The 17,609-nt window shown below is 42.5% G+C and overlaps 1 protein-coding gene across 1 annotated transcript; it reads right to left on the bottom strand.

Moving 5' to 3' along the window:
• Window positions 1-5,793: 5,793 nt before the first annotated feature.
• On the bottom strand, window positions 5,794-17,288 carry si:dkey-94l16.4 (retinoic acid-induced protein 1). The gene is made up of 6 exons (XM_057826180.1): window positions 17,107-17,288; window positions 13,669-16,091; window positions 10,712-10,805; window positions 9,397-9,446; window positions 9,215-9,276; window positions 5,794-6,898 (listed from the first exon to the last, which is right to left on the bottom strand). Coding segments are annotated over exons 2-6 (2,625 nt in total). The 5' UTR covers window positions 16,087-16,091; window positions 17,107-17,288; the 3' UTR covers window positions 5,794-6,897.
• Window positions 17,289-17,609: the final 321 nt, after the last annotated feature.

The following is a 17,609-nucleotide window of genomic DNA, read 5'->3' as shown; positions in this document are numbered from 1 at the left end:
ATTCAAATACAAAATAAAATTCTTGAGTGTTTCTTCAAACGGTCTTTCTTTTCACAAGAGCAATAAATGCATTTAAAACTAAATTAAAATACCTGAGCTTCGCCTCAAACGGTATAAAAAAATAAATAAATGAGGATCTTAAGTAAAACAAAAGAACCATTGGCTAACTTGCACAGCAAAAGTCCGCTAGCTTAAATGGTAGAATATGCGAACGTTTGCTTTTTAATTTTCAAACAAAGCTCATTACTCATCGTTCAAACACATATTTCCACAAAAAAACAACAACTGCTAAATATACTTCTAAACTAAATAACGAATGCATAAACCAACATATTAGCTCAAACAAAAACATACCTTATGTTAGGTTTGACGAGTTATGCCATATTCACTGTTGCCACTAGAGGGCAGTGTATTCAGCCAAATCAATAAAACATCCTCAAAAGTGAATCCTCAAAGCAGCAAAATTTGATTCGAAGCTTTTTTTCTCATCGAATTACTCGAGTTAATCGATTAATCATCGCAGCACTAAATGGTATATAGAAAGAGTTAAATGTAAATTCAGGCATCAATGGGTTTAAAAAGGATTTTTTAGATTTTACAAGGCATGGTTAGATGCGATAGTGTAGAAGATCTTATGCGTGTAGTAGTTTTATTTTTTCCCAATTTGGATGAGGTGTACGAAACTAGAAATAATGGTCAGCTTCCCATTTTCATCATTCTATCATTCTCATTATGCATAGTAGCTGAGCTTTGATGTCTTTTGTGTCCAGTGGCATTCTCATTTTTTGTGACTTTTTGTGAGTAGATGGCCACAAGCACTCTGTCTCGACGATACAACTGTCTTCCTGGTAAAGCAGATTTAGTCAATAAAATGGAGAATTCTCATCTAATTTCTGTCTTATTTCTGTACGGGTTTATTGTAAAAGCTCTCTGCCAAGCGCCAGCCTTACAATTTATTTCAACACAAATGTATTTGCACGTATAGAATGAAGTGGGTAGGTTCATTTTTAGTGCACTGAAAAGGCTATTCAACTTTTAATAAGAGTTAATCCGTGTGTTTTTGTCAACGATGATAAAAATATTTCGTCAATGAACACTTTTCATGATGATGAGCTTCGGGAGACTCATACATAATTACCAGTTTTCGTCAAACGAGATGTAAGTGCAATAATTTGTGAGACATTTTGTGTGTAGTTAGCTTAGCTGTAGCAGTGCCTGGATGTGTCACTTGTGACGGGCTGTGCCCCCAACCCCCCCCCACCCCATTTCCTTACTCACCAGTGCGTTGTCTCCAGTCTCCATTCAGGCTTGCACACACGGATAAGATTTGTTATCTTGGCCAGAAAATATGCAACGTTGCTTTAGCCTTTAAAGCCTCTAAATGTAACTCGTAGCATTAGCATAGCATTCATGTCAGGCTAATGCTAACTGGGAGCATCCTCTTAAACTCTCGGACACCTTTTTTTAATCATCTCACACTACATGTACCTCATAGCGTTAGCATAGCATTCGCATCCGGCTAATGCTAACTGTGAGCGTCCTCCTTAACTCTCAGACTTGTTTATGATCATCTCACACGAAATCTCTTTGTGTTTGCATAGCATTTGCGTTAGGCTAATGTGAACTGTAATCGTCCTCTTAAACACTCTGACAACTTTTGTTTGATCATCTCGCACCAAATGTGACTCGTAGCATTAGCATAGCATTCGCGTTAGGCTAATTCCAACTGTGATTGTCCTTTTAAACTCTCGGGAAACTTTTTTTATCATCTCACACTAAATATGACTCGTAGCGTTAACATTAGCTTAATGCGAATGCTATGCTAACTGTGACAGTGCTCTGAAACTCTCGGATAACTTTTGTTTAATCATCTCACAATTAAAAAAAAAAAAAGCATAGCATTCGCGTTAGGCTAATGCTAACTGTGATTGTCCTCTTAAACTCTCGGACAACTTTTTTTTGGATCATCTCACACTAAATGTAACTCATAGCGTTAGCAAAATCTTCGCGTTAGGCTAATTCCAACTGTGATTGTCCTTCAAAACTCTCGGACAATCTCACACTAAATGTAACTCGTAGCGTTAGCATTAGCCTAATGCAAATCCTATGCTAACTGTGATCGTCCTCTTGGACTCTCGGACGCTTTTTGGTCATCTCACACTAATTGTAACTCATAGCATTAGCAGAGCAACCGCATTAGTCTAATGCTAACTGTGAGCATCCTCTTAAAACTCTTGGACAACTTTTTTTTGGATCATCTCACACTAAATATAACTCGTCGCGTTAGGCTAATGCTGACTATTATAGTCCTCTTAAACTCTCGGACAATTTTTGTTTGATCATCTCACACTAAATATAACTCATAGTGTTAGCAAAGCATTCACATTAGGCTAATCCTAACTCTGATCGCCCTCTTAAACTCTTGGACAACTTTTGTTTGATCATCCATAGCATTTGCGTTAGGCTAATGCTAACTGTGAGCGTCCTCAAATTCGCGGACAATTTTTTTCCCATATAGTTCGTGGTGTCCGGGTGGGTATAACTGATTTAAAATAAATAATGTACTGTGTCCCTGCTGAGTGTGTATAATCACCAAGTTGGTGTTGTCCTTGTAGATGCTACAATATGTGCTCGTCTGTCGATGTTAATTTGAAAGCGTTGGAAACCTTTATTTTTGGAGTAAAATTTAATTTTACAGATGAAAATATTTTGTAAACGTCAACTAAAACTAGACGAAGACGAACACATTTTGAAATGATTAAAATAGGACAAAAACTAATAAGTATTATTGCCCAAAAGACAACAAACACAACCAAAAAACAACACTGGAGTTAATTGGTGAAGATTTCTTTCTCCCAGGTAGTGTTGTTTTTGGCAGCCTTTGTAATCTTCGTTTTATGTCTTTTGGATGATAATACTTGTATTTCACTCTTTTCGGTCCAATGCTTGACTCAATAGTGCCCTCTACTGCCCAAGTATTGCTATTTTCAATTGAGCAGAATAATTACTACTAATCAGATGTTGACCACAGTACCTGACTTACACATTTGGTGTGTAATTTATAACATGTTCAGCAGCTCATCTTTCAACAAAACACATCGAAATCTTTTTAATGTTCAACAATTTTTCTTTGTTTTAATTTTTGAACACTTAAACAGCCTCCAAAACTAGATGATGCGAGCAAGATGGTGGTCTTAGAGAGGAAAAAGAAAAGGTGACACAACTCTTAGTCCATTGTTCACCAAACCAGCAACAGGTACAAAGGTAATGTTGGAATGTCTGGACTAGTTTTTTTATTCCTGTCCAATAAACCCACAAACATTAAATCAATTCAGCCCTGAGATAAACACACACAACATATTGGAGATCTCAATTAAAAGCTGTATGGAACAATAGAAACAACAACAAAAAAAGAACATTTGCAACAAAGTATGTGAACAGAATGGAGACATGGCACAAGCGAAAGCTTTTTTTTTTTTTTTGGCGAGTTGTGTCATACATTGAACAGATGAAACATATTCTCACACAGAATAACAGATTTGTCGCTGCGCCGCAAATGAAACGCGCACCTCTTGTACGTCAGGTAAGGCTTCGTGGCACGACACTGCATCATGAAAAGTCAATAAATAAAACTACTTAGTGGATAATAGCAGCGATGCTTGCCTTTTAAATCTTGTATTAATGTAAACTGATATTTCAACCACACTGAGTATGTAAAACAGGACTTTTAATGTGTAATTGTTGCCCCCAGTGGGATTCACAATCCATATTGACACAATACAGGACGCCTTGTCACACGCCCAAAGTGCTTTGAGTCAAATTTAAGGAGAGAGAGAGAAGAAAAATCTGCTTACCAAATCTGGATTTACACTGTTGGTCCAATTGTGGTTCCAACTGACAAATATCCAATTAAAAAAAAAAACATGGACCAAAGACAACAACCCGCATGCGCCCAGATTGGACCTTCACAAGCTTCAATGGCTCACAAGTAGACAATAATGAATAAATAATTGCAATATTAAACGTCACATGCTTTTGAGCTGGCCGTTGATTTCAAATGTGGGCGACCTCCACGTTTGTAGTCAAAGTTGCGTATTTGAGGGACTTGAACCATACAGCGTAAATCCAGTCTAAGAGCGGCTTCTTCAGTCGATGGGAGATGGAAAATGAGTGGGCGTGGTCAACTAATACTGCAGCCCTTGCAAAAGTGCTTCCTGTGAACCCCACCACACGCAGCTAGACATGCGGAGGATACATTCAAACACACCCTGTGATGATTTCCCTCAAGAAAAAAAAAAGTTCTTTTAGAAAAAACAAATGCATATATTTCTCCTCACAAAAGGTACCCAACGTGGCTACGCTCATCACCAGCTTCTTAGTAAAATATATGGTGGCCGAGAAGTGTCAGGCGAAGTCCAAATGTTTTGCAAACAGCAAAAATTACTACTGCAAATTGCCAAAACACGAACGCCAATTCCAACTCTACGCAAAAGAAAAAAACACAAATGCAAATTGCCACAACACGATCCCCAAATGCCCAAGCACGAATGCAAATAGGCCAAAGAACGAACCCCAATTGTCACGACACGAACCCTACTTGCCCGCAAGACGAATGACAATTCCAAACGCATTGCAAAAGAAAAAAAAAAAACACTTACTATAAAGGGCCCGCGATACTGATCGCAAAGAGCCCGCAACACGTACTGCAAACGGCCCGCGACACGAACTGCATACGGGCCGTTACACGGACCGCAGACGGGCCGCAACATGGACCGCATAAGGGCCTCAACACGAACCGCAAACGGCCTGCGACACGAAATGCAAATTGCCCGTGACACGAAAGCCAATTCCAAACGCATTGCAAAAGAAAAAAAACATGAACCGCAGACGGGCCGCGACACGGACCGCGATACAGACCACATATGGGCCGCGACACAAAATGCAAATTGCCCACGAAAGGAATTCCAATTCCAAACGCATTGCAAAAGAAAAAACACATATTGCGAAGGGCCCGCAACACGAACCGCATACGGGCCGCGACACGAACCGCATACGGGCTGCCACACAGACCGCATACGGGCCACAACATGGATTGCATACGGGCCGTGACACGAAACGCAAATTGCCCGCGACACGAATGCCAATTCCAAACGCATTGCAAAAGAAAAAACACGTATTGCAAAGGGCCCGCGGCACGAACCGCATACGGGCTCGCGGCACGAACCGCATACGGGGCTGTGACACGGACCTCAAACGGGCCGCGGCACGAACCGCAAACGGGGCTGCGACACGAACCGCAAACGGGGCTGCGACACAGACCTCAAACGGGGCCGCGACACGGACCGCATACGGGCCGCGACATGGACCGCATACGGGCCGCGACACGGACCGCATAGGGGCCGCGACATGAATGCCAATTCAAAACGCATCACAAAAGAAAAAAAAAAAAAGGCCAGCGACACGAACCGCAAAGGGACTGCCACACGAAGCGCAAACGGGCCGCGACACGAAGCGCAAACGGGCCGCGACACGAAGCGCAAACGGGCCGCGACACGAACCGCAAAGGGGCCGTGACACGAACCGCAAAGGGGCTGCGACACAAACCGCAGACGGGCCGTGACTCGAACCGCAGACGGGCCGTGACACGAACCGCAGACGGGCCGTGACACGAACCGCAGACGGGCCGCGACACGAACCGCAGACGGGGCTGCGACACAGACCTCAAACGGGCCGCGACACGGACCGCATAGGGGCCGCGACATGAATGCCAATTCAAAACGCATCACAAAAGAAAAAAAAAAAAAGGCCCGCGACACGAAGCGCAAAGGGACTGCCACACGAAGCGCAAACGGGCCGCCACACGAAGCGCAAACGGGCCGCGACACGAAGCGCAGACGGGCCGCGACACGAAGCGCAGACGGGCTCCGACACGAACCGCAGACGGGCCGCGACACCAACCGCAGACGGGCCGCGACACCAACCGCAGACGGGCCGCGACACGAACTGCAAAGGGGCCGCGACACGAATGCATCACAAATGACAAAAAAAAAAAACGTACTGCAAAGGGCCCACGACACAAACCGCAAACGGGCCGCGACACGAACCGCAAAGGGACTGCGACACGAACCGCATACGGACCGCGACGCGAACATCAAACGGGCCGCGACGCGAAATGCAAAGGGCCCGCGACACGGACCGCAAACTGGCCGCAATACCATTGCCAATTCCAAACGCATTGCAATGGAAAAAAAACACATACAGCAGAGGGCCTGCGACACGACTGCAAAATGCCATAGCACGAATGCAAGAGGATGACCTGATGCGGTTCGTGTTGCGGGCAATTGGGGTTCGTGTTGCGGGCGAACAGTGATCGTGTTTCAGGCCCTTTGCGGTTCATGTTTGAGGCCCTTCGCGGTTTGTGTTGCTGGCCCTTCGCGGTTTGTGTTGCAAGCCTTTCGCGGTTTGTATTGCAGGCACTTTGGAGTTCGTGTTGCGAGCGATCGGGGTTCGTGTTGCGGGTGATTGGTGTTTGTCTCGTGGCTACTGGCACTTGTGCTTTTCTTTTTGCAAAGCGACTTTGCAGTTCACTTAACTTATCGGCCACCGTATAAATGATGAACTGGCTTGATCAATAACTTATAAATGCTTATCGGACAAATGAAGCAAAATGCCGTGCTTGGTGAATAAATACAGCCAAATATAATCATGTATTTACAAATTGCTTTCTTCAATTTAAATACTATTTTTGATTGTTGGAGAGGAAAAAAAAAAAACGTAAAAATAAATAGTTTTTACAAATTTGGAGTTAAGGTTTACGGGTGCTAGTCGTGGAGAGCAACGGTGGCGGTCCACAGTTGAGAGGGTGAGCCAACCTCCGCGTGAATTGGCAGGCCAATGTCTGCAGGGAAATAAAGAAACAAATATGACCAACCAGTTCAACCAAGAACACAGTGTTAATCGAGCCTAATTTTAGAGCAAGTCTGATCAAAGAAAGCCCAATTACCCTACCAGACATCGTTATGACGTGCTTTTATTTTTGAAATATTCACTGGAAGTAGGTTCGGTAAGCCGCTAACCATAAGCTTTACACTCGGTAAAATAAAAAGTGCACTTGTCTTCTGTTTTCGTCATGCATGTGGTATTGGGTCTAGATTTTTCCATTTTTCGCTTTGTTTGCAAATGCTCTAAACCAGCGAGTTTTCATGTTTGAAGTGTCACCTTTTAACTGCAGGTTTGCATTTCGGAGACGATTGCCAATGTTTTATTGGAGGTTAAAGTGGTTGGTACATTGTATTTTTTCCTCTTAGCCTCAATGTAGCAATGCTAACATTTTACAATGTTTAATATAGATGTGTTTTCTTATTTTACATGTCTGACCTTTAGTTCTAAGGTGTGTTGATGATCTGTTAAAAGAACAGGAGTCTCATATGCAATCAGCAGCGCACACGTGTGCCAAGTGCACACGCAAACACACCACTCGGCGATATATCGCAACCAGGAAAATTACCAACCTAATTTTTATTTAGTGTGATTAATTTACTTATAGCATATTGCGACAAGCTTATGTGTTACTATCATCATCCACTATAACATACAGTGGTATGTAAAAGTATCTGAACCTTTTGGAATTTCTCACACTTCTGCATAATATCACCATCAAATGTGATCTTATCTTCGTCAAAATCACACAGACGAAAAAACAGTGTGTGATTAACTAAAACCACCCAAACATTAGTAGGTTTTCATATTTTAAAGAGGATAGCATGCAAACAATGACAGAAGGGGGGAAAATAAGTAAACTCTATGCCAAAGGAGACTTGAAGAGCAATTGAAATCTATTTTTACCAAACAATTTAAGTCAAGTGAGTGCCCAATCACTGGTGAGTGGTTTAAAGCTGTCCTGCCCACTATAAAACACACAACTGGTAATAATCGTCTTGATGAGAAGCATTGTCTGATCGGCATCATGGCTCGGTCAAAAGAGCTGTCTGTAGACCTGCGATCAAGGATTGTTACCTAAAGTCTGAATGTTCATCAATCGACAGTCAGAGAAGTTGTCTACAAAAGGAGAGAGGAACTGTTGCTTCTCTTCTTAAGTCCACCAAAGATGACGCCAAGAGTTCAGCGCAGAATACGCAGAGAGGTAAAAAAGAACCCTGGAGTGTCTGCTAAAGACTTACAGAACTCACTGGCACAGTCCAATACCTCTGTGCACACATCAACTATATGTAAAACTAAGGCCAAGAATGGTATTCATGGGAGAACTCCACAGAGGAAGCCACTGCTGTCTAAAAAAAACATTGTTGCTCATTTAATGTTCGCAAAAAGGCACTTGGACACTCCCAGGAGTTTTGGCAAAATATTTTGTGGACTGATGAAACCAAAGTTGAATTGTTTAGGAGTAACACACAACGTGTAGAGGAAAATTGGAACAGCTCACCGACATCAACACCTCATCCCCACCGTGAAACATGGTGGAGGTGTAGCATTGTGATTTGGGGCTGTTTTGCTACCTCAGGGCCTGGACAACTTGCAAACATAAATGGAAGAATGAATTCAAAAGTTTATCAGGATGTTAAACAGGAAAAACTGATGTCGTCTGTCAGACAGTTGAAGCTAAAAAGAGGATGGATGCTGCAAGACAACAATCCCAAACACAGAAGTAAATCAACTTCAGAATGGTTTCAGATGAACAAAATACATGTCTGGAGTGGCGAAGTCAAAGTCCAGACTTGAACCCCATTGAGATGATGTGGCATCACCTAAAGACATCGATTCATGCCAGACATCCAAGGAATCTGAAAGAACTACAGCAGTTTTGTAGAGAAGCATGAGCCAAGATTAGTCCTGATCAATGCGCCAGACTGATATGCAGCTACAGGAAGCGTCTGGTTGAAGTTATTGCTGCCAAAGGGGGTGCCACAAAATATCAAATATGGTTCACTTATTTTACCCCCTTCTGTCATTGTTTGCATACTATCCACATTAAAATATGAAAACCTATAAATATTTAGGTGGTTTTAGTTAAAACAGTTTTTTTCATCAGTGTGATTTTGACAAAGATCAGATCATATTTGATGGTGATTTTATGCAGAAATGTGAGAAATTCCAAAGGGTTCAGATGCTTTTTCATACCACTGTAGCTCCTATAAAGAAAAATGACAATCTAGCGAGTTTAAATGAGTCATCCGAGTACGATCCATATTCTACATACCAAGAAGGCCTCTTTCCACTGGGATCCTTGTGCATCCCCACTGGGGCTTTAAATGTCTTGTTCTAGGATAAGATAGAAAGTTGAACATGAAGCTGAGTGAATGTAACTTCAGGAAACCAGACAAACTTCAGACAGGAACGTCTCGGCAAGTTGTCCCACATCAAGAGTTGTTTTGCGCTCACCTTGTGCTTTTTGCACTTCATGGAGAAGTTTTCCTCGATGAGGACACAATCTACGAGGACAAGAAGAGAAGGTGAGTCGGCCCACGCGTTCACAGTGCCAACAAATAACAGGAAGTGGGTGTAAGAAAACATTCAGCCAGAATAATGGTCATGTTCATTTTGAGCTGCCGCATCACAATCTAACCACATGTGAGAAAAGTGCCCACACGTTTTGTGTTTTTGAATAGATTAAAGGGGCGCTGACATTGGTTCCTACACTAAAGCTTAACCGATTACCTGTAAGTCATTCAAAAGATTAATTTAGCTCTACCAGTTCAATGTTGATGGGGGAAAATATTATGTGATGCCTTAACATTAGCACATTATGCCTTTGTGATGTATGATTGCTTCTGTGACCTAGATTGCAACAACTTCTATTGTGTTTTCACCTTGGGTCCCATAGTTAGGAGGGAATCTCACGAGATAACTTGTTTTGCACCATAGTATGCGCTTGAGTTCCATAGTTAGAACTTAGGAGGGAATCTCACGAGATGACTTGTTTTGCACCATAGTATGCGCTTGAGTTCCATAGTTAGAACTTAGGAGGGAATCTCACGAGATAACTTACAGTGGGGGGAACAAGTATTTGATACACTGCCAATGGAAAAACCCATTGGCAGTGTATCAAATACTTGTTCTCCCCACTGTAAATAAACATTCTACTTTAACCGCTGGGAGCCTCAATTGGGGGGATCTCATACCCTTGCGGGGGGGGGGGGTGTTCTCACGAGTTCGGGTGGTGCGCTTTCGTGGGGGCAGGGAGTGGCCACCCATGTCCCTGCGTCAGACGTGCCTATAAGAGTCGGGAGATTCCCCCAACTCGCACAGGTCGCTTGGCTTTGTTCCTTCGCCGCTTTGCCGGCGCGTTTGGCTCCCCGCTCATTTGTCAACGGTAAGCGATTTTCATTTTTAAGGAACAGTTTGTTGTGCTGTAACGGTAACGCGGGCATTCTGGGATTGACAAACTAGATCTAACGTCATCGTTACCACTTATTCTTGTAATCAATAAATCTCATTGATTCTGCATTTTCTAATCAATAAACATCGTCTATTGAGCAAAAGTGTGCTGGTTGCTGACTCACCGCGAACCCGGAAATTTCAGAAAACAAATGTTTATTACATTCAATTTGATGCAAACTGTAAAACTTAACACTCAACATTTTTTTCCCCACATTTCCAACCTGGAGTTTGTAATGCTTTTCATTTTTGACAGATTGCGTGATGATTTTTGCACATTTATTTTTGAATACCCCTGCATACTATAGCCTGAGCTTACCTGCCTCCAGAGCACACCTGTAGTGGTATTTGCTGGGACAACCTTTGAAGAAGCAGCCTAGCGTCGCACCAGGGGCAGAGCATGCCGAGCACATCTGCACATACACAAAAAAGGTTTGCATTTGTGCATCCAGTAACAGATTGTTTTTGCTGTGTATTTTACATAGATAAGCACTATCAAGTGGAGCCGACAATATTAAGGGAAAAAACTGACATTGCATCTTTTAAGGGGTTCGCACCTTCGTGAAGCTGGCCCCCCATCAGATGCAAATTTATACAAAAATGTCAATCGTTTGTGCTTGTTTGTGGTGTAAAAAATTTTGTTTGTGCTGCCATCGTTTTTTTAGATATATTAATTTTTAAATGACGATGTCACGCAGTTCCCCATTTATTGCAAAATGGACTCGAAATTGTGCCATTAGTTTATGCTGTAAAAATGTCGTTTTGCTGCTATCGTTTTATCGCCCAAAATTACCTCATTGCCTGGCATTGGCTGCCACTACCGGCCATAGACGTTCAGTCCGTTTGAAGTGGGAGGGATGGCAGCGAACTCATTTGCTGCCATCCCTCCCACTTCAAATGGATTGGACATCTACAAGTGATAAAGTCATTCCAATTCACAGCAGAAGCTTGTTTTTCTGTTTATTAGTCGTTTGTAGAATATCCTAGAATGATTTTCTGACCAATGTATCGATACCCAAAAAGTGCCACATGGCAAAAAAAAAAAATGCCACATGCCAAAATCCATTTTGCCACATACCCAAAAAAACGGCAAATGGCAAAAAAAAATGCCACATGCCAAAATCCATTTTGCCACAAGCCAAAAAAAATGCTACATGCCAAAATCAATTTTGCCACATACCCAAAAAAATCCACATGGCAAAAAAAAAAAAAAAGTCACATGCCAAAATCCATTTTGCCACATGGGAAAAAAATGCCACATTCCAAAATCCATTTTGCCACATGGCAAAACAATGCCGCATGCCAAAATCCATTTTGCCACATACCCAAAAAATTCCACATGGCAAAAAAAATTCCACGTGCCAAAATCCATTTTGCCACATGGGAAAAAAATGCCACATGCCAAAATCCATTTTGCCACACGGGAAAACAATGCCAAATGGCAAAAAAAACGCCACAATCCAAAATCCATTTTGCCACATGGCAAAACAATGCCACATGCCAAAATCCATTTTGCCACATGGCCAAAAAATTCCACATGGCAAAAAAATGCCACATGCCAAAATCCATTTTGCCACACGGGAAAACAATGCCACATGCCAAAATCCATTTTGCCACATGGCAAAACAATGCCACATGCCAAAATCCATTTTGCCACATGGCAAAACAATGCCACATGCCAAATTCCATTTTGCCACATGCCAAAACAAATGCCACATGCCAACATCCAATTTGCCACATGGGGAAAAAAAGCCACATTCCAAAATCCATTTTGCCACATGCCAAAACAAATGCCACATCCCAACATCCAATTTGCCACATGGGGAAAAAATGCCACATGCCAAAATCCATTTTGCCACACGGGAAAACAATGCCAAATGGCAAAAAAAATGCCACAATCCAAAATCCATTTTGCCACATGGCAAAACAATGCCACATGCCAAAATCCATTTTGCCACATGGCAAAACAATGCCACATGCCAAAATCCATTTTGCCACATGGCAAAACAATGCCACATGCCAAAATCCATTTTGCCACATACCGAAATAATTCCATATGGCAAAAAAATGCCACATGCCAAAATCCATTTTGCCACATGGCAAAACAATGGCACATGCCAAAATCAATTTTGCCACATAGCCAAAAAATTCCACATGGCAAAAATAATGCCACATGCCAAAATCCATTTTGCCACACGGGAAAACAATGCCACATGCCAAAATCCATTTTGCCACATGGCAAAACAATGCCACATGCCAAATTCCATTTTGCCACATGCCAAAACAAATGCCACATGCCAACATCCAATTTGCCACATGGGGAAAAAAAGCCACATTCCAAAATCCATTTTGCCATATGGCAAAACAATGCCACATGCCAAAATCCATTTTGCCACATACCGAAATAATTCCATATGGCAAAAAAATGCCACATGCCAAAATCCATTTTGCCACATGCCAAAATAAATGCCACATGCCAACACCCAATTTGCCACATGGGGAAAAAAAGTCACATTCCAAAATCCATTTTGCCACATGGCAAAACAATGCCACATGCCAAAATCCATTTTGCCACATGGCAAAACAATGCCACATGCCAAAATCCATTTTGCCACATACCGAAATAATTCCATATGGCAAAAAAATGCCACATGCCAAAATCAATTTTGCCACATGGGAAAAAAATGCCACATGCCAAAATCCATTTTGCCCACACGGAAAAACAATGCCACATGCCAAAATCCATTTTGCCACATACCCAAAAAAATGGCACATGGCAAAAAAAAAAAAAAAAAAAAAAAAAAAGCCAAATGCCAAAATACATTTTGCCACATAGCAAAAAAAAAAATGCCACATGGAAAAATCAATTTTGCCACATAACAAATACCATTTTTCATTCTCGGCCCCGCTGATAAGTCTTTGTTTTTTTGTTACAAACAAAACAATGCTAATAATAAAGTTATACTTTATTGTAAGTTGAACTGTATTCTTTTTTTTCTTTCATATAAAAAAGGCATGTTATGCTGAAGTGTACTTATAATTAATTTATGGACAAATTATACTATTTACAGTAGCAGCACGGTGGGGGTGGGGGGTGGGGGCGAAACATTTACGTCTTGTTAGGGGCGGGCGTAACACAAAATAATTGAGAAGCACTGGACTAAAGAGTGCCAGCAAAAGGCCTCACATCAGAAAACTGATACGCAGCCATTAACAAAGACATTATCTTGTATAAAAAACAAAAATTGACATCACAGCCTTAAATTGCTACTTTACCATCTCCTGGGCCACTTTGACAGATTCCACCAAGCCATAGATTCTGCCCTTCACCAAGAACACGCCTGCTGACCAGATGCCGCAGTCCTCGTGCAGCCAGTACTCACAGGAATCAAGGGGCAACACCGGAGGGCTGTACCAGTCCTCACCATCTGTATTCCACATTTCTGAACAAGCGCGTTTTGCTGCGGGGCTGCCCGTGTTGTCCGCGGTCCTGTGGCGGCTTAACGGGTAGCTCTTCTGCCACCGCTGATTCGCCGGTTTATGGCTCCAGGACGAAGGTACAAATGCACGTTTTCTCCTCCTGCCCGCGTCGCTACAGCTCGAAGAATCACTGTCGCAATCCGTGTCACCTTTAAGGGTGGGCGAACATGCAGATTCCTTAGTGCTCGGCTTGTACCCTGCAGGGTAATAGGGACCGTGGAGATCCCCCAAGTCCATCGCATTGGCAGAGAGTCCACACAGGCAACAGACGAGGGAGTCCCGGTGTTGACCCTGAGTTGACCTACGTCCCAGGTGGAGACAAGAACTGCTGGGTACAGTTTCAGAAATAAAGTTACCGCTATTATCCGTCAGTTCTCGCTGCGCCCTGTTCTGCGGCGTCTTGCCCTCTTCTGGGTAATTCACGACTGAACACAGCGACGTCGATGAACGTTTCCGATGAACGCGGATAAAAGGGGAGAAATTATCATACCGAAAGTCCTTTCTCTCCTCCCTGTAATGAATATACTTTAATTTAATCTCTGGCTCCTTGGGAGCAAAGATGGAAGAAAACGGTTTCGGTTTATGCTTCTTTCGTCGCTTCTTGGGAGTGGGCGCTACCTTGGTCTTTGCAGCTGAACGTTGGCTTTTTGGAGAAACTTTACATGCTGGTGGGGTGGCTTGATTTTTTTCCAACTTAGATTGTACAAGTTTTTTGGAGCTGTTTGACCGAAGACTCGATGCCAAACAGTGCTTTCTGTTTGACTTGACTGGGCTCGTCAAATGTCCAAGGCGGGAAGTGTCCTCTAGTGTACTCTTTGTAAACTTCGGGCTTTTGCGATTTGATTTTCTAGAATTATTAACACGATTCGAGGTAGTGCTTTGGCAATGATTAGTTTTAATGCTATTCGTTTGACCTTTTTTACAGTGGCTTACTGCTTTTTGTTTCGCTTTACTTTTCCTGACATTCCTCTTTAGGTTTGTTGCATAAGAATCCCAAGTTGCCATTTTGGAAACGTCTATGTTGGCATTAATGCATCCGGATACTTTATAACTGGTTGAACTGAGATTCATAATGAACGATTCTAAGCGAACGCCTCGATTAGAACGGAAAGGTAGTTTCCTTTCCTGTAGAGTTGTTTGGATTGGGCTGACGTTGCCGTTTTCGTGAGGTGGGGTGACAGTTTTGGGTTTGTCCTCTGAAATTCTTGACAGACATCCATCCTCTGTCAAGTCAATTACAGGGGTTAGCTCAGTTTTTTTCACGCGTTCTGTTTTCTGTCCGTTTTCATCGCTTGAATCGAAACTTTTAGCAGCGTTGTCAATGCCTGACCGGAGCTCAACGGCTCCTTCATCCCATGCAACCGCGTCTACTCGAAAAGAGTTTTCCCCGCTTGGTGAGCTGGAGGTCAGGGGCAGCATGAACACATCTTCAACTGAGGTAGCAGAGGGCGAGACGGGGTCCTCTAGAGGGCTTTTATAGTCCTTAGTCAGTGAGCACAGCTCTATTGCAGCCATTTTGTTCTCGGCTACCACTTGCTCTTCATTTTTAAAGATTTGTGGCGGTGTCTCAGAGCTTCCCCCGCTCTCATCGTTGCTTAGGACAGTCATGGGAGTCTCTGGAGACATTTCAGTTGCCACAACTGAACTTGAGCAGCTGTCATGTTGCCCGTTCTCCAACCGTTCGCTGTGTTCTTCTCTGATCGTCGTGCTTAAATTTACAGCCCCGTTTAACTCGCAAAGCTGCTGCGGTAGATATACCACATCGATCTCTGGGGGTTTAGACAATGAATGAAAAGACTTGGTAGCGAGGTCCACTGGTTTGCCGATAGGTTCCAAGTAATGCTGGTTCAGTGTATAGGCGGTTTCAGCCTCACAAGAAGGGATGAGGGAGAATTTGCGGATAGGCTGCAAACCGGTTAGAGGCTGAGATGATGAGTAAATGTGAGACCTGCTCACGTAGGATAGGGTTACTGTAGTGTGGGACAAGGCATTGTCGGGTTGAATTTGATCAACTGATTGGTGCGAGGCATTAGAGGATGTAGTCTCTAGCAATCCAGAGTTTGGGTGCCAGTCTGGCATGTGGATCAGGCGCTGGACGTTGCAGGACATGACATTCTGACTAGCTTTCTTGGTCAGGTCAACCACGCTGCGGATGCTTGAGGTGGATAGGTCCTGAGGTTGCAGATCATCTAAGCTCCCTGGTGGTTGCTCCATAGCAACTGCAACAAGCGAGGACAAATTTTGTAATTTAACTTTGAACAGTTTTAAATAAAAATGTTGCATTCAAATCATGATTTGAAACAAGTTCAGTCACTAAACCACACCCTTTCTTCCTGTAAACGGCGTTAAACATTCACACGTAAAAATAACAAAGACACTCTTTGAGTTCTCGCTTAAAACGACTTTAAACTTTTCGAAGGCATTCGTTTTTTTCTCTTTTTGAAACGACAATGAGTCAAAAACGTAACGCTGACACATTGTAAACAGACGTGGAGGCGAATGTCTTGTATTTCGCAATAAAAGACGCAATATAGTCAAAAGTATACGTTTGACGTATTTAACCAAAACGTTGCCGAATGTGTTATAGGTAACTACTTGGGTTTAAAAGATTATTGTCTTGGAAGCGGCTGACAACTTAACATCAACGTTGACAGGTCAGGTATGCCAACTCGAGGCTAAAGCTTAGCTATGGCAGATGTTAGCTAGCTAGGCCCGGCTAAACGGAACTACGCCTACAAATTCTCAGTTTTAGCTTGCTCGGAAAAATAAGACAAAACGTCGACGTAAATAAAGTTGTTTCGGACATGAATGCAATTGACAACAGCTATTATTAATTTCGGCGTGGAATACATACACTAGAACGCTAATATTTCTCTAAAATATCACATTTTATAGCTGAACCGTTCGACGTGAAGTCACTGTGCTAGTAACTTCTTTATAAGAAGAACGGCAATAGCTATTAAAGGTTAGAATTATTTAATGGGCGTTGTTTTCTAATTATTATCCCGAATTGAAAAGTGTATGTAAATGTGTATGAACTAGATAAATGATTATTTTTGGGCACATTCAACCTTCCAGACACGAGTTGTTAACAAGTTCGGAGTTTATTTTCATTGACTTTGGTAACGTGTGTTGGAGCAATGTACGTAACACGGAAAGGCCTGTGTCTGGCTGGCTGAAACAAAGACAGAACGGAGGTAATGCGCTATATACTGAGAAGGTGCTCAAGCTTACCCGGACGGGAGGGATCCTCGCGTTTTAAAAGTCCAGCTGACAAAGACTTCCACCCAGCATCTCCTTCAAGAGGCCATTTATTTAGACAAAATTACTACGGAGAATGCGCCAATTTAAAAATTGGAACCTTAGACTTTTCAAGAACGCTGATGAATTCAGCATCAAGTTGTGTGTACATTTTTAATTTCCGCTTGCTCCCTCCACAATAAAACTACCTAGCTCGTTTGGAAACCATTGACGTTGGGCAGGCTCTATAGGTTAGGTAATAACTTATTCAGTTCAACTTTAGTCAGCTATAGTAATGCATATTTTCTTTAAAAAATGCCAGTTTTCTGTTAAACAATCAGTTACATTATTTCACACAATATAATCATAAGTTGCGCATTAAATTAGATCCATACATAAATCTAAACAAAAACGGTACCAGTCTGTACAGAGCATAGGTAGAGATGATATAGAGAGATATAGAGGATATAGAGAGAGATAGAGAGGGGGTCAGTCGG

Source organism: Corythoichthys intestinalis, chromosome 21 (genome assembly GCF_030265065.1).
Source record: "Corythoichthys intestinalis isolate RoL2023-P3 chromosome 21, ASM3026506v1, whole genome shotgun sequence".
Lineage (NCBI taxonomy): Eukaryota > Metazoa > Chordata > Actinopteri > Syngnathiformes > Syngnathidae > Corythoichthys > Corythoichthys intestinalis.
Note: the sequence above shows the minus strand (reverse complement) of the source record. Positions and strands in the feature narration are given on the sequence as shown.